The 22,663-nt window shown below is 45.6% G+C and overlaps 1 protein-coding gene across 3 annotated transcripts in view; it reads left to right on the top strand.

Moving 5' to 3' along the window:
* DLC1 (DLC1 Rho GTPase activating protein) overlaps positions 1-22,663 on the top strand; it is a 123,428-nt gene that overhangs the window by 71,621 nt on the left and 29,144 nt on the right. For 2 of the 3 annotated variants that reach the window (XM_053404320.1, XM_053404321.1), the window contains exon 2: positions 21,118-21,189. In XM_053404320.1, the coding sequence (XP_053260295.1) occupies positions 21,118-21,189 (72 nt within the window). Of the gene's footprint in view, positions 1-1,975; positions 2,444-21,117; positions 21,190-22,663 lie in introns of those variants that run through there. The other variant, XM_053404322.1, reaches the window with a different exon arrangement.

Raw genomic sequence — 22,663 nt, 5'->3', positions numbered from 1 at the left:
ACGCCCTGTCATCATGTATCCACCAACATTACAGTGGTACCTTGGGTTACATACGCTTCAGGTTACAGACTCTGCTAACCCAGAAATATTACCTCGGGTTAAGAACTTTGCTTCAGGGTGAGAACAGAAATCGTGCTCCGGCGGCACAACGGCAGCGGGAGGCCCCATTAGCTAAAGTGGTGCTTCAGGTTAAGAACAATTTCAGGTTAAGAATGGACCTCCGGAACGAATTAAGTATTTAACCCGAGGTACCACTGTACAAGCTGGAAGAAAAGACGAGCCTTTCTGTTCTCAACACTTGCTGAGAAAGCTTGTTAGCCAATTCTGAATCAAGCCAAGCAGAGTTTGCCCATCACTAAATGGAAATTGGTTTCAAGAACACTGCAAATGCTATGGACAACTTTGCAGAGTCAACAATTTGGGAAGTGTAAAAATAAAATAAAAGATTGACATTGTGATTCCCGGTTTAAACAAATTGTGGGGCAGCATCAGAATGGATAAAGTGACAGCACCAAAATAACAGCATCAGAATGGATAAAGCTTGCTTTACATGCCTGGGTTGAAGGGGAGGTGTGTCTCCTTGCTCTTTACATGTCAGATTAGTACTGGCAAATCCTTAAAAGCTGAGTTATGCTGAAAGTATGCGGAGCAGGGAAAAGGTTGCCTTATGAATCAGATCCAGGTTCCTCACTGCAGAAGTTCCACTATGATTCAGAAGTGGATGTGTACAGCAAGGAACCAATAGGTAACGTGGAGTAAATTTCCACAGCATAGGAGTGGTTGGCTGAGAGACTGACTGGGTGGGGCTGAAGGTACAACATGCCACTGCGAATTGAAGTGAGACACGCTGCAAAAATGCAGGTCTGTATCTTATACCTCTGAACCTGTACAAAAGGCAAACTAAATTTCCATGCAGAGGTTTTGCTGTTGTTGTTTCCAGCTCCTCCTAATCAAGCCAAGCATTGGGTGACAAGATTAGATGATTTCCCCAGAGGAGAACTCCAAGGATAGCTATAGCAGAGGTGGGGAAACTTTTTCGGCCCAAAGGGCCACGTTGTCTTCTGAGCAGCCTTCAGAGGGCCACACGCCAGCAGTGGGCATGACCAGAGGCAAAAGTGGGTGGAGCAACTCATGCAAATGTTACCCTTATTCTGCAGGCCCACATTTACATACCACTCTGTAAGCTCTATGCGGACAAGCAAGAGACATTCCAGCCAAGCAAACTTTACTTGGGCACAGGGGGGGGGGCAATGAAGGGTGTGACCTGGGGACGTTTGGAGGGCCTGGTTCTTGGCCTTTGGATGTTAGATTCCCCATCCTTACCTTCGAGGAAGGGACGCGGGTGGCGCTGTGGGTTAAACCACAGAGCCTAGGATTTGCCGATCAGAAGGTCGGCGGTTCGAATCCCCATGACGGGGTGAGCTCCCGTTGCTCGGTCCCTGCTCCTGCCAATCTAGCAGTTCGAAAGCACGTCAAAGTGCAAGTAGATAAATAGGTACCACTCCGGCAGGAAAGTAAACGGCATTTCCGTGAGCTGCTCTGGTTCACCAGAAGCGGCTTAGTCCTGCTGGCCACATGACCCGGAAGCTGTACGCCGGCTCCCTCGGCCAATAAAGCGAGATGAGTGCCGCAACCCCAGAGTCGGTCACGACCTGGACCTAATGGTCAGGGGTCCCTTTACCTTTACCTTCGAGGAAAGGCTGTAGCTAAGTGGTGGAGCTTGGTGGCGCTGGCTGGGGCTGATGGGAGTTCTACTTCCAAGCATCTGGAGGAAAGCAGATTTGGGCAAAACTGCTTTTCAATCTCCAGGTGAGCTTGTCTCCTGCCTGAAACTCTGGACAGCAGCTTCCAGTCAGTATGCAGAGACCACACGGAGCCAGATCAGCTCCGAGAGCAAGCCATTGGAATTCGGGGAAAGGCACCCGAGGGGTGGGCGGTGGGCGCGGCTTCCCCGGCTTGAGCGGCGTCGGCGAGGAGCCGGTGCTTATTCTAGTAGCCGGAGCGCGCCCTGCGAGGGAGTCTCTGGTTCCTTCGAAGCGCCGCGCAGGAGGCGCCCGGAGACTTCCTCTGCCGGATCTCCTCCGCGCAGCAGCCCAGCGGGGGCGGGACGGGAGGTTAGGGACGCTTCCTCGACGGGAAGGAACCTGGAGAGAGAGAGAGAGAAGGTGGGGCGATGGCTTCGCCGGCCAGGCGACGCAGCAGCGGGAGCAGCAGCCGCATTTGCCTGCCTGGCGCCTGAAGGGCTCGCAGCTTAGACGGGCGAAGGCGGCGCGGAGAAACATTGCGCTCCCGGGAGGGGAGGGAAAGATGAGCTGAGACGCTGCCCGGAGGAGCTATCCGGGGACGGGACTTTCCCCTGACCACCACCCCCCAGCCTGCAGCCTGGCGGCGACGTTCCTCCGTCCGATGTGCAAAGAGAAGCAGGAGATCATGATACTAACACGTAAGCTTCCGCCGTCTGTTCGCGGGTGAGACGGGACGGGCTCGGGGAGCGCGCAGGCAGACGCGCTGCTTTCGGCTTATACTGTCTTCTGAATGCGCCCTCGGCTTGGCTGCCCAAAGGGGGCGGGCTCACTCCGGATCCCAGAACCTCGACGGCGAGGCCGAAAGCACTCTGCACGCGCTCAGTGGAGGTGCTCCCCTCCGTTTGTTGCTTCGCGTGTTCCAGGGCGAGCTGGGGAACAGGCGGGGAGCTGAAATGAAGGAGGATTAAGACGGAACGGTTTTGCTGGCGCGCTTGCCTGAGAAGTAAATTCTCTTGCGGAGGCACCACTTCGAGGGTTGCATAAGCTCCTCGGCTAATGGGGCTTCGGCCGTGCTTCTCTTGCGGAGAGGGCGGGAAATTGACTTCAGAGGTGCATGGAAAGGCAAGCTTTGCTTTGGAGACGGTTGTACAAAGATGCTCGCCTAGGTGCGATTTAAACACACACACATGCACATATTTTGGCTGCGAGCAACTCGCAGTCTCTAGCTTGCGGCAGATTCCCCATCAGCAAAAGATGTTTCTTTTTCTCGATCAGCCGATAAGATCGACGTGGCTCGGCTCCTGCTTTTGTTATGCTGGGGGGGGGGGTCTCGAGCAAGAGGCGAAAGGGCAAGAGAGCGGAGCAAGAGACCCTTATCTTTGCACGTAGGCGAGCTCTTTGCGAGCCGTCGGGGAATCTTCTCCCCCGTCAGAAATGTAGGGCATCTGCCTTTCCCTCCGATCTGGTTTCTTTCATGTTCATCGTTTCCCTCCTGCTCAATCTCCAACTTCCTTGCCTGACATAAAGTGCTTTTGTCTTCCGCGTTTCCTCTCAGTAGCGAATTCCCATGGTATATAAGGGACTGCTTCATTCCACTCTCATTTAACAACATATTTTATTCTTCCATGAACTTTCCCTCCCCCAATGTCCACTGTAATTTAGCTTAATTATCGTCCCAGTTGGAAGACGATTATCACCAGTAGCACACCAATCTGCTATTGGGGTAATATTATTCAGTTTCCCAATTTAGCAGCATTAACATGAGAGGGAGTCTCATTTAAGTGTATTCAAGGTTGCAGCCGAAGGCTCCTAGGGAAACAGGAAAAGCAGAAAATCCTTGAATTGTTGAAGCCATGTGGCAGCCTTTCCTTGAAATGTGTTTTCAATTAGTTGAGTCGCTGCCGCCCCCCACCCCCCACCCAGCCAAATGCTGTAAGATGCAATGCCTCACTTCGTGAGCAGCTTGTGTACATAGGTATGCCTTAAAGGGAGCAGCAGATGAAAGGGTTAAGTTGGATGTGTGTTTTGAAGTGGCGAAGAGAAGAGGAAGCTTGAATTCCCTTTTGAAGTTCTTCAATAATTAGTGTGGTGGCTCCTAGGAGCCAGATGCCCTCCCCTTTGAGCCCTGGTGCCCAGGCTCATGATGTCATCGGACAGCCTTTGATCCTTTTCAAGGAGCAACACCCCCTGCCAGTTGTAAACAATGCCTTGTATTTCTAGCACAAACAGAAAACAAATTCTTTTTGTTGTCTGGCTACCTTAGGTACCACCCTCCCCGTCTCTCTTTTTCTCTCTTCACAAAAACTTGCCAATGGCATGCTTGTAGCATCATTGTGAACCAAATGTTTCCATTAAGCTAATGGAGACTGTGCCTAAATGGCCACAAATTGGGTGTGACACATTTAAGTTAATTCTCTCTAACATGTGGGTATTGCTCCCTTCTTCTTTTTTTTAGTAGTCATCCATAGGTTGCTGTTGGCACAGTGGTACCTCAGGTTACATACGCTTCAGGTTACAGACTCTGCTAACTCAGAAATAGTACCTTGGGTTAAGAACTTTGCTTCAGGATGAGAACAGAAATCGTGCTCTGGCAGCACAGCGGCAGCGGGAGGCCCCATTAGCTAAAGTGGTGCTTCAGGTTAAGAACAGTTTCAGGTTAAGTACAGACCTCCGATACGAATTAAGTATTTAACCTGAGGAACCACTGTATTGTCATCCTTGATCTTTGCTTTCAAAATGTACTGAATACTTAAATGTCTCTGGTCAAATGGGTATACGAAAATGAGGGCTGAATTCCTGTGTTGCACTTATTTGGGAATAAGTCTATTGAACATTGTGGGACTTACTTCTGAGTAAGCATGCATAGATCGGCACTGCTTAATTAATAGCATACCAAGAGCAAGAGCTTAGCTCTTTTAGCATCCAGTTTTAAGGCGGTTTGGGATGGGAGTGGTCTTTTACCCAGAGAATGAACAAGAATGAACATCTCCTACTCTCCAATGTGCACATGCCCACAATTCAGTATCTTTCACCTTTGCTGGGTAAGGAGGGCACAACTGAACAGAGGAAACTGAGCCAGACCATTGCTCCATCTCCTCTAGTATTGCTCCCCTGGCTCTCAGTAGATTTCCAAGGTCTTGAGTGGAATCTTTCCCAAGTCCAGATTTCTGCAGTTCTTCTGGAAATGCTTGGGGTTGCACTTGGCATGTTTATGCAGGCAAAGCATCTACTCTGCAGCAGCCTTTCACAACCTGGTGTCCTCCAGATGTTCTTTGGACTACAACTCACATCGTGTCTGACCACTGGCAAGGCTGGCTGCAGCTGATAGTTTTAGTCCAAAACCATCTGTGCAAGGCTGCTCAACAGCTTAGCTTCAGTTGTCCTCCAAACACTTTCTAAGCTAAGGGTCCCTGGCATTAATATCATCATCATCATCATCATCATCATCATCATTATAATTTATTAAATTTGTATGCTGCCCTTCATCTGAAGATCACAGGGTGGTTTGCAACAGAAAAATACAAAATAAAAATAAAATAAATCAATAACTCTCTTCCCAGAGATATTGGGCACTTGAACCCATAATCAGAAAGATGCAACTCTGCAGAGACTGTATAACAGATACTACAAAGCCATCTGTTTGGGTTTCTAAGATCTGCATTGGCTATCAAAGGTGTGCAACAGAGTTCTTGCTTTTTTGGCCTGGGGGAAATGGTGTCTGTTTCCACCCCCCACCCCACCCCCATGACTGATTTGCATTAACTTGCAAGTCCCAGTAGCTCAGGAAGACGCTAAGCAGACAAGTCCCAAGAAATGCATCCCTCAGCATTAGGGAGTGGGATCCAATATGATGGATGCATCTTAACTTCTATTAGCACTCATGATTTGGTTACTCAGCTAAAAAGTGCCCACCCCCTCACACATGTACATGAACACAACTCAAAACCTGCTTTTGAATCTCCCTTCCAAATTAGACTCAGAAGCTGCTTAAAGGGGGGAAAGCTATCACTGATGTCCCCCCCCTTTATTTCTCCTTTGAAAGTCTCTCTCATCTAATTCTTCAAATGGATGTTTGAACTGGCATAATTTAAAGAACAATTTGGAAAGGGAAAAGGAAGCTGTAGAGAAGTGTGCATGGTAAGTACCCATCTAAATCCTGCTCTCTGCAGTTCACTTCCTCTGGAGCCTGGTGCCCTTCAGTCATCCTCTGTGACTTGGAGTTCCTTCGGCTTTGCCTGGTTTGCTAGCTATAGCCTGGTTACTGGAGTCCATGTGCTTGTAACCTCAAGGCTGGATTACTACAATGTCCTCTGCATGGGGCTGCCCTTGGGCCTGGTTTGGCAGACCCAGCTGGTGCAGAATACAGCAGGCAGACTGCCAATTGGGGAACATGGCCAATAACATGGCTTGTTAAAGCATCTGCACCCATCCACTACTGATCCAGGCTCGAGATATTTGTCTTGATTTGCAAAGCCCTGAACAGCTTACCTGAACCTCTATATCCTAGCTCAGTCACTTGAGATCATCTGCATTGCTAGTCCCCTGAGTTAGCAAGGCTCATTCGACATCAAGACAAAATGGAGCCTTTAGTGTCATCAGCCCAGTCCTGTGGGATGTTCCACCAAGAGAGATTCAGCAGTCAGCCTTGATTTCAACTTTTCAATGCCTGCTGAAAACTTTACTATATCTCCAGGCTTATACTGGCAGTTAAGAATACATCCTTCCATAGTGGTTAGCTGATGGTCTCTGGTTCTAATTTTTATGCGTTTGTACTGGATGTAGATATTATTGTAAACCACTTTGATATTTTTATGATATAGTGGTATACAGTTGACTCCCAACTTATGCGGTGGTTGCATTCCGGGGATAGCACATAAAGCCAAAATCTTGCATAGTCAACACACACTCTGCCTGCATCTCCAAATTCTCTCCCTAGGCAACTGCTATGACTGGTGGAATTGCTAGCTCCCCACACACACACACACACACCCAGGATGTCTGCCCCCCCTAAGTTTTTCGGCCAAGCACAGGAAGCACAAGTTAAGCGCACATAATTTGTGAGTCGTCTGTAAAAATGTTTTTATAAATAAAATAACCGTTGGACTGTCATGGCCACCATCTCGTGACTGTTGCAATGCTGGCTGAGACGGATGGGAATTGTAGCCCAAACCAGGTTGTAAAAGGCTGCTCTAAAGCAGGGGTAAACATCATGGCCAGAGCTCAGGGATGATGCCTATTGTAACCCAACATCTGGAGCTCCCCAGGTGTTGCTGCCCTACAGTAAATAAATAGAAGTGTCCTGAAACATGCAGGTTGTGTTGATTATAATGGAACCAGACTGTGGTGGCCCCAGGCAGACCAAAGAGGTTCCGAGATAAATGACCTTGTCCGGCTAACATTCTGCTTCCTGCTCCCCGAAGATGAAATTTCAGGCAATCGAGCAGAATGTTTTGCCTGTGAGCAGCACGCCCCAGGTTTTGACTTACGCCTTATCTAGCAATACGAGCGGGTTTGCTTTCCTTTTTCTCCCCCAAGAGCAGATTTTGTGGTTTTTGAGGTATTGTAACTTTATCACGGTCATCAGTTAAAAGAATTATTTTCTGTCTTGAGCCACTGGGAGCTGCTGGGTGTCTCAGCTGGATCAAGGAATTCCCAACAGTGCGGATATTGTGTCTCTGATTACACTTGCAATGCAATTTGTAATGAACGAGAAATAAGGTAATAGCCAAGCAGATTGAGTGCTTTTTCTTAAAGTGTCACCAGAGCTTGATTAGGTCAGCATCTCTCTGGCCAGTAAGCCACCAATAGGCTTCATGTTGCCTCTCGTTTTCATTTGCTGAGCTTGGTATACTACGTTACCTTTCTGTTTGGAGCAGATGGTGGGAATATCTTTGAACCCCCTGTCTGAAGAACCTTTTTCATACAGCAGAAAGTTCAGTGGCTGATTGTCAGCCCTGGAAATAAGATCACAAAGGTTACTTGCCCCAATGCGCCTATGCTGGTCCTTTCTGGCCTAATAGTTTGGGTTGGGGCAAGAACCAGGGGGTCCTTAGTTGCTGCAGAAGACTAGGAGACATGCCTATTGATATGCATGGAATATATTGTCCCTTTCAAATGCTAAAAGATTTTCCTTAAGTTATTGCTGGTGGCTATGGTCTTCTGTTCCAGGCTTTTACTCGAAATGTACATGATGGAAGGTATGGTATATGGATTGGGGCTGCTTGGGGCCTGAGTATTTAATAGGTCAGAGCACTTGGCTCTCTTGTATCAGTTGCTTTTGACAGAGCTATTCAGTGTTACAAGATTCAGGCAAACCTATATTATCAAAACCGGTTTGAAGTCCATATCGTGATATTGGTTTCATTGTTTTTGAGCTGGCAGTATATCGTGATTCATGGTGTGTGTTAGGGCTGGGCAACATATCATCCAAAACTGGTTTCAAGCCCATATAATGATACTGGTTTTGTAATTTTTGATCTAGCAATATATTGCGAATCATGGTGTGTGTGTGTGCGCGCGCGCACTGTGCAAAATCACAATGTGGGAAACCCATGAAGCCAGCCAATGCCTCTACGTAGCTCCATCCTTATTTCAGACATTGTGATATATCCATCTATCATGAGTTCATGAAATCCCTTGTTAAAAACAGGTCAGACAATACTGGCTAGATGGAAGTGGTTGGACTGATTCTGTTTAAAGATATTTCATGTGTTCCTGCATCAGTTTGTACATATGATGCTGATCTTTCACATATTCAATGTGCATGGGTTGTTTTTTAAGTGCCACGCAACATAGGATCTTTTGAGCCTCATCTGCTCTAGTGTGAAGCAGTATGGCAGACTGTAGCTCTGAGATGGGAAAGCTCTCTGGATACTGCCGTGCTACGATTCTTACTTTCCCTGACCATTGGTCATGCTATCTGTAGCTGAATCAAGAACAACAATATCCAGGTGGCCACAGGTTCCCCATCCCTGTTGTACCTGGATTTATTGGGGGGGGGGACAGAAATTGAACCATGTAGACTTCTGCCCGGGACTTCAGCAGGAGACAACTGCAGTTTGTCGCCTGTTCAGGGGGATGGGAAGAATGAAGGCTTGTGTCAAACAGGATGGTCCCATATTGTAAACAAAAGTTTCTCATACTTCACTAGCAACAGGAAGAAGGAAATGAGGCTATGCGGCAGAACTGACAGGCTCCAGACAATACCAGACCCACCCCAGCATTTGAGCTCCATTGCCAAAAGACCTAAAGACACAAAAATAACTTCAGATGTTTCCGCTTCCTTTTTATGCTTATTACAGAAGTATAACCAAATCCAAGGCAATGTGTCTTGCATACAGTCTTCCCTATAAAATGACATTGTTGTGAGGAACGATAAGAGGTCCAGAGCTATTAGGACAAGGGCTCTGCTGCTTCCCTTGTGCACCCAAAACATAGCTAGCAGATAGTGAGAGATCCAGAAATTCCTTCCTTGCACAGAAGTATGCAAAGCCAAGAACATGCATTTCTTAAAGTGCCAATCAAGCCTCAGTAAAAGCCTCAAGGTTTCTTTTTAAGAGGATTCATCAGGGTACTGGACTTGGCCCCAGAAGTAAGAGGCTTAGATTCCTGGTGGACTTTTTTGGGTAGCATTGGAGCCAAGATTTCTTTTGGCCTCTTGTTTCTTCTCTGTGTGAAATGGAATTCAAAGGGGCCTTGTTCGTTGCTTTCTTGTGTAGGTTGTCTGCTGCAATGGAACACGGTCGGCTCTAAACTTTTCTAGAAGCTAGCCCAAGACATTTTGTGTTGGCTGCACTACATGGTGGTAACACACCACCACCCTCTGAAATTGCAAGGGAGACCTTGAGCACACCTCAGAAATTGTGTGCAGCTTGCATCAACATCCTTATAAACAATGGCATTCCTAAACAAGTGTTTTTATGCCATTCTGCCAGCCTCTTTCATCTGTATGCTTAATTTTTTAAAAAGGTATTACCTTAGCTAGAGCTTTCATAGTTTTCTGAACATTTTAAAGCTTGGAATCCATGTATTGACCATGAGTATTGAGGCAGCTAACTCCCAATGAGATAAGCCATTCCAGTCATGTTTCTTACCTTATTCCTGTGCAACAAGGGTCAGGGTGGCTTTTAAATAATTCTGTGTGGTGAAGGATGTCAAGATGTCTTGTTTGCTTTTGATTCTATGGCTGATAAATATCAAGGAATGTGAAGGCTGATGTTTTTCCTACAGGGAGACCGTGAATTAGCCAAGGCTACAAACACAACTCTTGATCTGTTCTTTAGTCCAGCAAATACCATCTTTCCAATAATAATGTGCTTGGAATAAGGGGTGGCTGTCTTCGGTAGGGTTTTCGCTTTAAATAAAAGACGGATAAGTTTATGAATGTACCCTATAATAGCATGGATTCATGGGAATCCATTCTATACATCACCCTGTACAAGAGAATTCTGTTGCCACGCTATACAGTCTTGTATATTCCGGTCCTTGGGGGTTCCACAGCCACACCACACTACATCCTCAGATTCCTGTCTTTTAGGCATGGCTGTTTGTATTTTTTTAAAAAAAGAATGGAGATTCTGTGCCAAAGCAGTTCAAATTCTGCATCAAGAAAGCTGAATTCTGCAACCTGCATAAAGTATGCAAATACTGTGGTGTTTCCTATTGCATAATTTATTTATGGTTTTCCTCTTAATGGGAATGTGCAAATCCCTGAAGTTTTGATCAAGCCCTAGAAATCTTACTCTCCGCCCCAACTGCCTTTGGAGAGTCTTCTGCCAGCATCAGACATCCATTTCGAAGTATATATTTGCAGCTGTAAAGACTACAACGTTCTCACTGAGCTGAATTCCATGTGATCATTATTCCAGGATTGGTCCGATAACATTGTTCTGACTGTTACGGAGCAGCAAGGCGAGGCACATAGTGCCCTAGACCCAGTGTTAAAAACTCAAATATATAAGCTAGGTGTAAAATGGCTCCTCAGATCAGGGTTACACTTGCCAAAACAGAATGTCTAGTTGTCATTTGGGGTTAGACTGCTCGAAAGTCGTATGGGACTTTTTGGTTCCTGAAATTCGTTCTGATTGTGCAGATAAAATATGAGGCATAGAATTCTAAAGGATGTGTTCTTAGTGTGTGAAAACAGGCGATATCCAAGGATCACCTGGCATGCATCTCCAGATGGTGGAGACATCAGGCGCCATCCTGACATCCAGGTATCTTCACTTGGTTGCACGTGGCTGGTAGCCAGGTGCAAAATGTGCTTGCTGCCTGGCATATTTCGAATGCTGCCATTCTCCTCCCAGGTCGAGGAACATAGTACCCTAGGCCAATCAGGGGTTTGTTGGGGGGGGTGTTGGCAGCCGAAGCAGAAAATTGCAGAAGCACCTCTCCCCTCCCCTGGCAAGAAAAAGGCAATTAAAATATACCCAGCCTAAAAGTAGTGCCAATCCTGCACCAGTTTGAGCACCTTATGTCTATTTATGCGTGCTCTTAGCTTTCAGGAGCTGTCCAGATTCCCTGGAATCATTGATTCTGACATGCACATGAGTTTAAAAGCTATGAAGCTACCCTTGTACGCCTGAGAAAGTTAGGGGAGAAGTACCTCAGCACAGAAAGTATCTGTGCCGGAATTGGGTGTATGAATTGTACCATAGCATTTGGTCATTCAGGCCTCTGATGTACTGGGAAACATGCCAATGTGATGTGGAGAACAGGCTCTTACCTGAGCTTTCTTCCCTCTCACATTGTCTTGCTGGCTTATCCAGCTGCCTGAGAGGCCGACAGCTTGCAATATATCTCAGATCATCAGTGCATCTACTTGAAAGCCTCCTTGATTCCAGTGAAAAGTAGGCCTGCAGCTATGATCATGATGGCCGCTCTGCTTTTGCTCTTGTAATAAATAAATTCAGTGTTTGATTATTTGGGACTCGACCAAATACCGTTCTCACTGAAGGGTCATGAGTTTGTCTATGAAGCTTGCCCACTGTCGCCTTCTCTCAGGCTTCCCCTGGCGTTGCTTGTTGAAGCTCAGCTGGCAGAACAAGATCCTGCTTGGCTTCTGGTTAATCTCTCTGTATTTGTGGATGCTGTGAGCTAGAGCACTTGGAGAAGGAAATGGCTGTTCCTCCTAACTTGTATCTTCTTGTCATAAGTACAGAGCACTAGAGTCAGGGGCGAAACTAGGCTTTATTTCACCTGGGTCAAAAGACCCAGTTTGGCATCTCCCTCACGCGCTTTTGCGTACACACACATACAGGCTGGGAGCCTCGATGGGGCCTCTCTGGAGGCTTCACCCAGGGCAAAAAACCCCGGCTAGCACGCCCCCCCCATGATAGCTACAACTCTGACTAGAATATTCTTAATCAGGCAAGGAAGAGAGGTTGTAGAAACAAGGCCATCTGCACCCTCTAATCATAATATGAGATAAAGTATGCGTTTAACAAGAATTCACCATTGCAAAGTTGTTGTTGTTGTTGATTGAATTTATATACCACCCTATACACCTGGGGGACTCAGGGCAGTTCAAAGAATAAAATCAAGATATAAAACTGCAAAATACCTAATAATAATAATAATAAACAACCCAATAGGCCACCCCACCCCCAAAAAACACACATTTTATAAGGGCATAGGATGTAAATCAGATCAAGCAAAGGCCTGGTTTAAAAGAAACGTTTTTGCCAGGCGTCTAAAGGTGTACAATGAAGGCGCCAGGTGAACTTCCCTGGGAAGAGCATTCCACAGACGGGGAGCCACTGCAGAGAAGGCCCCGTTCTCGTGTTGCCAGCCTCCGGACCCCTCAAGGAGGAGACACACGAAGGAGGGCCTCAGAAGATGGTAGGTTCATGTGGAAAGAGGCGGTCCTTGAAGTATTGTGGTTCTGAGTCATTTAAGGCTTTATAGGTCAACACCAGCACTTTGAATTGGGCCCGGAAACTAACTGGTAGCCAGTGCAGTCGGGCCAGGATTGGTGTAATATACTCAAACCGTCTTGCTCCAGTGAGCAACCTGGCAGCTGAATTCTGCACCAGCTGAAGTTTCCGAACTGTCTTCAGAAGCAGCCCTATGTATAACGCATTGCAGTAATCTAACCTTGAGGTTACCAGAGCACAACATCACCATGGACCCACTTGGGAAAACCTCACCAGGGTTTTTTAACCTAGGCTATCTTTAAGGTAGGACCATTAACAAAGTTATAATTCAGAGTATGGTAGGGCTGGTGAGGAACCTCCACTTGGTGATCACCTGTGCCTGCAAAGCGTTCAGCACAAAATGGAACAATCAGCTGATTGTCAGGTCCTGTTATGTGACCAAGTGAAGATGCCAGGGCATCAGGGATTGCTCCTGATGTATCCACCATCTGGAGGTGCATGCCTGGGGATCCTTGGTTCTTGACTGTTTTCACACACTAGCACTAGTGAAAAATCTTCTCAAAACCCACTTGCTTGTCATCAAGTGTATATCTTCACCCTAAATAAGATGCAGTTTTTATTTTATCAAGGCTTATTTCCAGTCCTTTTTAGGAGGAGAGTTCTTTGTGTGTGTCTTGCATGCAGGAACTACAAATATCAGAAGTTCCTCACATCATGTGTTAAGTTGAGCTGTCCTGTTTTGTTTGTTTCTTACTGGGCTTTTAGAAGATTTTTCACTCTTAATAAATCTGATAGTTCTGGACTAAGGATCAGACAAAGAAGACAGCTCCCCATTTGATCTTTCTGTTCGTTCTCTTTCAAAACAAAAAACAGTATGTACATGTCAAGTCAGCAGCTAATTCCAGAGAGTCGTAAGTAACATTTTTATCTTTACACAGGAAGTAAACTACATTACTAATCTGTTTTCTGTAACAAATCGGAGAGAGGTGCGCCTATGTTTTTGGCAATGCCAACTTGATTATCTTCAGCAGGAATTGGCAACATAGTCTCATAGTCTATTTAAAAACAAAATCCTTGTTAAGATTCATATTGGCTACACTTCTGTAGAGGCAAAATCTGAATGTACTGCCATCCTGTAAAGTGAAATATATTTAAATATATTTAAACTGTTTAAGCTTGCTGTCAATTGCTTAAGTCCCATGATACAAGAGCAGGCATGGCCAAACTTGGCCCTCCAGGTGTTTTGGGACTACAACTCCCATCATCCCTAGCTAACAGGACCAGTGGTCAGGGATGATGGAAATTGTAGTCCCAAAACAGCTGGAGGGCAGAATTTGAACAAGAGGGTTTAGGATTGTGCTCTTTTTCTCCCACTTACCCTTGTACTCCTGAAAGTCCGACATCCTTTATTATTTTTTATTCCAGGCTAATAACACTCTGTGTTGTTGATGTTGAGGTGGGGAAGGAATATAATGAGATGGGACCCTTTCCTCTAATCCAGGAGGTGGGTGGCAGCCTCAAAGTCTTCCCCTGGTGCACACAAGCTCTGAGATCCACACCTCTCCCTTGGCCATGACTTGGTCTTCTCCTCTCTTGGAAAATGCATAGGGCTGAAGGAGGAAATTGGGGAAATGATGCCTTCCCCACTTCTTTCAGCTCTATATGCTGTTCAAGGATCACATTAGTTCTACAAGATCCAACTTCTATCCAAATCCTCTGGAAAAGCAAAGTGCATGTGTCATCACATGCTTTCTCATTCTATCTGTCTTGGGTGCTGAGAGATATTTTCATATTTGGTCAACCCAATTTATAAGGTGATAACATGCTCTACTGTTATGAATATCCTTTCATCAGCACCCATTTGGTTTAACTTATTCTGAATGGCTCTATGCTTTATTTATTTTACTATTCTTTGTTTCCTGTGTTTGTAATACTTTCTGAGAATATTATACTGTGTATATGTAAAGGAAAATGTTTTGATATTCTACTCTCTTTCAAAACGTTAAGTAGGCCTTGGTTTTCTCAGTTATTTATATAAGCCATGGGTAGGCAAACTAAGGCCCGGGGCTGGATCCGGTCCAACTGCCTTCTAAATCCGGCCCATGGACAGTCCAGGAATCAGCATGTTTTTACATGAGTAGAATGTGTCCTTCTGTTTAAAATGCATCTCTGGGTTATTTGTGGGGCCTGCCTGGTGTTTTTACATGAGTAGAATGTGTGCTTTTATTTAAAATACATCTCTGGGTTATTTGTGGGGCACAGGAATTCGTTCATTTTTATTTTTATTTTCAAAATATAATCCGGCCCCCCACAAGGTCTGAGGGACAGTGGACCGGCCCCCTGCTAAAAAGTTTGCTGACCCCTGATATCAAATCAACATATGGGATGACACACCACTTCTTTTAGGTAGTTGGTTTCCGGAAACAAACTCTTCAGAGCTGGTACAAAGTTCTCTCAGCTGGCTAAACCCTCATAAGTAGTTGCTCATGGGTATAGTGTACGTGTGACACAGTGTATGTCTATAATGCATTGTAATATGAGACAAGAATGCTCTCTGAATTCAAAGGACCTGTGGAGATTTCCACTGGTGAGAGCAGCCACTCCAAAGTTCATGCAAGTAGTCCCATCCACTTGGGCCAGTTGAACCACATCTGAACCAGATAGTATGTTAGAACTGTGAGCCCTCCCAAAATGCTTTCCTTCTTGGTTCAGATGGAGCTGGCCCTCTGAATACTCAAACATGGAACATTATTTTTATGGACAGACAGGCGCATTCGGACAAGCAACCTTCATGAAATTTTTTACATGGTACAGTCACATCAAGATTGTACCACCTTGGCTGCAGAGTGGAATCATTGAGGAAATGTGTGCAGTAGATGAATAAAAGGGTTGTTCCCTACCCGAAGGCAGGCAAAAGATCAAAATAATGATCTTCTTACCACAAAATGGATTCCAAAAGCCTGTTCTTTGCATCTTTACTTCATTCATGTACTTTAAATTTCACACTTGACCTCCGTTCTGCCCCTAGTTCTAAGTAGGATGTCATATTTTTAATTAATAAGGACTCTTTTCTCAATCCTTTTTGATTGGATATAATTATCTTTAGCTGTGATTAATTGTGTGAGGTGTCCAGATGGCTCTCAAGGGCCATAATATAAATGCAAAAGATAAAATTAATGTATTCTTTGTGGTTTCTGGAGGCACAGTATAGTTTAAACATGATTGCATTCTAATTTATCCAGTGAACACATTTCTCATCATCCACAGCTTGCAAAAAGCTCTTCCCCTTCTTGGGCATACTGTTCTTTCAGTCATGTTTGCTATATCATCACGGGACGCTTGAGTGAATTTAATTCTTCCTTCTTCTTTTTGCCATCCAGGCTTTTTCTTGCTAGAAAGCAAATTTGATTCCTGGAAAACACCACACACTGCTAACTAAGGGAGGAGAAGTTCTTTGAAGGAAGGGGGAATATGTCTTAATTATGTTTGGCAAGAAATAGAGAGAAAAGGCCTCAGTGGAGGCATCTGTCTATTAGTTTGACTTCACTACTGAAGTATGCACAGTTTATATGGTAACTGAGGAACACCTGGCTGGTTGATAGAATGACACACTCTGAAATACACTCTTTGAGTGTGTGGAAGAGATGGAACCAATGAGACAAAGGTATTATGTTTATTTGCATCACATCTTAAGCCTTTGTGGCAATGTTTAAATTTTGTGTCCTCCTGGTGTGCATTTAGTTTTCAGAATACAGAGCCATTATCTCAATGAAAGCAAGGGCAATGAAAGCAGACTGTATATCAATTCTCATCTTCCTCTCCCCTCAGTGCTTTGGCAAAGTCTAGATTCACATCTTAGTTAAGGAAGGCGTAGCCAGCATGTTGCAGGACCCTAACTTTTATTAGTAGCTGTAATCCAGCAACATCAGGAGAATACTAGCCTCCTTGTGAAGTGGCAGAGGATGAGTGCAGGGACAGTGGTGGCATCATAGAGTTGATAGTGAGGACTAGCTAGCAAAAACTACTTGGATTCACCACAGTAGCAGTCCATCCAGGGTAGCCTCAGGCACACAGATCAACCCAGATAATCAGGACTTTGAATACACAGTTTCTGTTTGCCTCGAGGGGGGAGTTGTTGCTGCTTTTTTAAAAAAAAGAAAAGCTTTAGGTGTCAGACCTGATAGCCAAGACTTTATCAAATGAAAGAAAAAGTGAGAGACGCTTAGGAATTCCTTTCGTAGTGTCTGTTTTGGAAACTTATGGTGCCATAGGAAGCATATGTAATGGTACCCAGCCATATAGCAGAGAAGCTGGCCTTTATTTCAAGATATAGACCTGCTTTTGAGGGCATGGGAGGAGAAATTGAGCTGTTTCTGCTTTGTTCCTGAGGGGAAAACAAATCTCTCTTCCTAAGCTGGAAGATTTGCTTAGGGGAGTGCTACTTCATGCACACAAAAAGAGTGCAGTATGGGGATTTAGGCTGGATCAGCCTGGTCACGTGATCTGGCAATCCAGAATGGGATCCTACAGTAGGATCTCAATTTATGCTGATTTTACTTATGCGGCTGCAGCTTTACGCTGGTCACCAATAAATGAATAGAAAGGGGGCTAAAGAACCTTGCATACCAGGCTCTGGGAGCTCTCGCGAGATCTTGTGAGGCTGTCCAAGATCTTATGGGATCTCAAGACAGCCTTGTGAGTTCTTCCAGGATTCTCCAGAACCCTTGTGTAACCGCCCAAAAATCTAGTAAGCAAGGCAGATGACTTAAAAGTTCTTTCTGTGAAGGGTTACCAGGCAGAGGCAGGCAGGCTTGTGAAATCTCAGGCGGCGGGTATGGCAACAGGGGCTGTTCTGACTTGCCCCTGCTGAACGGGGTTTGGATCTTGCGTAACTTTATGCCAGCTTCTTGTGCATAGGATTGCTCCTTAATACTGCAGCAATCGGATCGGATCAATGTAGCTTGCAAAAGGGTCATACATTTTTTGCCTCCATCCTACCTAAAAGTGGCCAAGGATGGATATAACCAGCAAGAGTTTAATTGTTCCCTACCAGAATCTTAGTGGCAGGTGCCTTTATTAACCCGAAACGTTTCTGAGCAGAAAAGATTTCTCGTGGAACTGAAGGAATATTTGTAAACAAATTTTAAATTCTTGCTTTGTATACAAACTAAGACTTGGGGGAAACTTTTTAAAAGTACCAATTTTGTTTTGCATGTCATCTTACCCGCCAGTTGTCTTTGGGTTGGTTGGTTGGTTGGTTTGTCTGGCTGCCCAGTTTAGTCAATACATTTACAACCCAACCAGTCAGTAGAGCATCTCAGGGTTGTGGGTTCGAACCACACATTGTGCAAAAGATGCCTGCATTGCAGCAGGTTGGACTAGATGACCCTTGTGGTCCCTTCCCGCTCTACCGTTCCATGCATATTTCCTCAGAAGTAAATCCTGCAGGGTTTTTCTGGGGTTTACTCCTAGATAACACTGTATAAGATTGCAGCCATAGTCATTTAAAAATATTTTCGGGCTGTAAACCCAATAAATAATAGTATGTGATAAGAAAGCAAGTTGTAAAAAATTGCTACTGGCAGCTGGGTGTTTTGTTTTGTTTGTTTAAAAATTAACTCTCTAACATGGGAAGCTTTTATGATTTTCCATTCTGAGATAAATGAAGCTTCAACTGTTTATGAGCCTAATTGACTTTCAGAGAAGATCAGGCCTGAAGCTGGTTACTGCCATATTTCCTCCCCCCGCCCATATTTTGCTCCTCCCTAACCCCCTCCGCACTGGCCCATGTGTGCATAATTAGGAATTGTTCCAAAATAATGGAACAGGCCCCAGTTATGTGGCTGGAATTAATATCATGGAAGACCACCATTGTTATACTTGAAAGGTCATGTAGATTTTCCAGCAAAGATCCACCCATTGTTTACTAGATCCTTGATGGCTTCCGTTCATGTATCTTTGCTAGAAAAAAAAATACAGATTTACACTTCCAGAGTAATGTTATCTTCTCCATGGAAAGTCTTCCTGTAGTACAAATACCTAAGTACAGACACTCCTTTACCCTGGCCAGATTTAACGTTCTGCCCTCTGCCCTGCTGCTAGGCAGATATGAGGGCAAACCATATGAGTCACGTGTTTGCCCATGTGGCTCATCGGAAGTGGAAACAAATCTGCATGTATTGCTGCACTGTAGTTACTACGAGGATCTACGCCTGACCCTTATTGCCCCAGTTCTACAAAAGCTTAAAAATGAACCAGAACTCCAACGTATGAGAGCCTTGGTAGAAGATAAGGTTCCTGAAATTACGATTAATGTTGCCAAATTCTGTGTAGCCGCTATTAGGCGCAGGAAACAAGAGCTTTCCAATGCCAATATGCAGGCGAAGGCAAATACTTAATTTTATTTATGCTGTCTAATTTTAAATTGCTGTTATGGCCTAATCTGTATTGAAATTGTCCTTTGTTTTTTCCGGTGTTATGCTTTGCTGACTAGCTGTACGAGTTAATCTGGTCTGTGACCGTTTAATAAAATTTGATTTCATTTGATCTTCCTGTAGCATTGCCATGAAGGAGAAGGAAAGGCTTCGTAAATGGTGGTCTTGCCTGCCTTAAGCAGACATGGTGAACTTTCGTCAGGCAGGCAGCTATGTTTACTTCTGGGCAACCTGGAGGTCATGTGACAGTGCTGGGCAGGGTTAGAGACAAAAGTGAGCCAAGCAATATTTGTGACATACCTGTGGACTACTTTCTACACAAGCCATGAATGCATGATCAGCATCTAAGGGCACATTCTATTCAGGAAAAATACCTCAGGAACCTACGAAGCAGGTCTGGAAAGAGAGAGTGTGGCCTGAGAAGAATCTCAGAAGCCTGAAGGGCCAAATTAGGTCCTGAGGCTCTTAGCTGAGACTGATATGAGGAGAAGGTACATAGAGAGAGCAAGACTAGGGGGATATATGAGATCAGGTCTCTCTCAGATGCTCAGACCAGCAAATATGCCCAACCATGAAACCTTTAAACGGCCCAAGGTCCCAGATTTGGGGGCCAAACTACACGGTGCATAAATTGCATTACTTACAAGCCACATCATACCTTTAAAGCACCCACCCCACCCCCAAGGAACTGTATTTCCCCCCTCATAGACAGCAATAGCAGGGTGCAGGTTGGGAGCTCCGGTTGCCAACTGCAGTGCAGGGGGAGGTCAGATTTCCATTAGGAGCATAGCTAAAACTGCCCACAGAGAGGCCCTCAAATACTGTTTCCTGGGCAGAACCCCCATTAGATGTCTGGCTGCCATTTTCAGATGCCCTGTGTGGGTTTGAGTCCTTTCAGCTGCGTCTCCAATAGCTGGCACAGTTGGCATTCTGTGTCGTAGTTTAGAAGGGAGCAAAAATATCCTTTTCTCTTCTTTCTTTTGCACCGCCTTTCTGTTGGAATTAACTTAAATTTCCATTAAGTTCTGACTTGGGACCTTGTGAGAGGTGCAGTACAACCAAGGCTCCTGAGGGGTCAACTGGAGCTTTCTTATTTTCTTCAGCTAATCCAAGTTTTTTACCTGTCAGCCTTCGTCTGTATCCTGGAACCAGAACCCAAATTAATTAGACGTGTTGGCATGCTTGATAAGAAAACAGAGCATGTAACTCAACGATCTGCACGTATTCCCTTTCTCCTGGCCTCCAGTGCATACTTGTGAATGGCTGTAGCCTGCCAAATAGTATATTTTCAAGGAGCGAAGTGCAAAAAATATATATACTTGGAGCAAATAAGCGGTATGTAAACCGAGTCACTCGTAAATGCTGTGGAGACCTCCAGTCTTCCTCCACTTTTAACCTGGGTAGCGAACGTGTGGTTGAGCAAATGTAAAACAATGTGCCACTTGTTCTCAGGGTTTAGGTTTGTCGGTATTATTTACACGACGCAAAAAGGTTGGGTATTGGCTTCACTAAGTATTTCAGTCTGAAAAATCGTGGTATCAAAAGCGAAATGATTTGTTGAATGCTACTCATTTTTATTTGGAAATTTTCAGTGGTGTTAATTTAGCCGGCATTATCTAATTTTTTAAAATACATATATACTTTTGCCAAGGTTTCTTTCTGCAAAGAAGTTGCGAGCCAGCAATTCTGACCCAACCCAGGTACCCCAAAAGACAATGAAAAGCACCTCTTTTACTTTTGTAGCTCTATGAAAGCACTGCGCTAGCACCAATGCATAGCTCTGGATTGCAGCCATTAAGCACATTGAAAATTTAAGGTGTCACTTCAGGTACATCTGGAGTAGCGTTCTTAAGTAGTAGAATTAAGCTGTGAAAATATACAGTGAAATCAAAACTTGAAATAATAGCACTTGGGAAATAATTTCTATTTCTCCAAGGTCACTGCTGAATATATGCATATTTTTGAAGTACAGTTTCTCTTTTTTAAAAAAAAAAATGAATAGGAGGGGGGAATCATTTTGCTTTGCACATCTCAACTATGAATTGTCTTCTCTTTATCTTCCAGAGATTGAGGCCAAAGAGGCTTGTGATTGGCTGCGGGCAGCAGGGTTTCCACAATACGCTCAGCTATATGAAGGTAAGCAACAGTGCTGCTTTCTGTGTCATTGCTCCTCTAAAGTGATTTAGGCCCATCGATGTTACCGTATTTTTTGCGGTAACCGGCCCATAGGGCGCACTTAGTTTTTTTTGGGGGGGGAATAAAGGAAAAAAATTATTTCCCCCCCCCAAACTAGGTGCACCCTAAAAGTCGCGCCGGTCTCCCCAGGCTTGCAGATAACTGCCTGAAGCCCGGGGCCCGCTGCACAGCACGCCCCAGGCTTCGGGATGCAGCCAGGTCTCCGCAAGCCTTGGGAGACCGGCTCCCAAGGTTTGTGGATAGCTACCCTCTCGCTCTCCAGGCTTCAGCGAAAGCCTGCATTCGCCCCATAGGACGCTGTCAGCGCTGCCCGAGGTCCCAGCTCACAGAAGACCAACGCTGCTTCCTTGTTTAGTATAAAAGTCTTTATTGAAGTTCAGTTTCACTTCCACAAGCGCAGCGTGCAACGCTACGTCTCTAACCTTAGACCGCCGAAGCTCCATCTGAATCTCCTCCCCCCTGACACCAGTTTAAGATTCTAGCCTTGCTCCACCTCCTCCTTTGTTCCTTTCTCCTCTGGGTCCGCCTGCCCGTCGGGGTCTCTCCCTTCCTAGACTCCTCTGACGCTGAGTCCCCTGACTCTTCCCCCTCCCTCCGTCGGGCTTTAGGACCTGGCTCCCAATCCGGGTTTCCTGCTGTCCCGCGCGCCTGTACATTTGAACTTGGCGCGCGCCCCGAGCCTCCCACTTTCCTTCTGACCGTTACACTTGTGTCACTGCTCCCTCCTTCGGGGAGGCTAGCTGGAACTGACCTCCCCTCCGTTTCCCCACTTTCCGATTGGGGCGTGGTCACCCCTGACTCATCTTCTCTCCCTGCTGGAGGAGACGCTGGCCCTGACACATGTGACTCTTCCCCCCCACTGCGCTCTGGTGGGGGAGCTGGTCCTGATCCCCCGCTGCTGCCTTGGGAGTCCCCGCTGGCCCCCTGCTTCTGGTGCGTCCCCCCTGGGACCCCCTTTGCCCTCACCATCGGCGCCCCCTTCTGGGAATCTTCTGATTCGCTGGATAAGCTCATGGAATCTCTCGGGTCACTGTCATACTCCCCTACGCTCCCCTCAGATCCCTCCCCTTCGCTCTCCATTTCCTCTCTCCCCTGTGCTTCTGCTCCTGAGCCCCTGACAGACGCACACACATTTCCCCTTCATTTTTGGAGGGGGAAAAGTGCGTCCTATAGGGCGAAAAATGCGGTATTTCCAAATAGGATAGATCAGCCTATCTCTCTTTTGCATCTCTCCCAACTCCCATCACCCCCTGTCAACGGGGCCACTAGTCAGGGATGGTGGGAGTTACAGGCCAAAGCTTTTAGAGGGTGCCCAGCTGGGGAAAGGCAGGACAGATCTTATGTAGGTAAGTAAGAGGCAGAATCAGGGAGCTGAAGTCACTGCACAGGTGCACATAGGTGCATTTTTTCAGTG

Source organism: Podarcis raffonei, chromosome 9 (genome assembly GCF_027172205.1).
Source record: "Podarcis raffonei isolate rPodRaf1 chromosome 9, rPodRaf1.pri, whole genome shotgun sequence".
Classification (NCBI taxonomy): Eukaryota; Metazoa; Chordata; class Lepidosauria; order Squamata; family Lacertidae; genus Podarcis; species Podarcis raffonei.
Note: the sequence above shows the minus strand (reverse complement) of the source record. Positions and strands in the feature narration are given on the sequence as shown.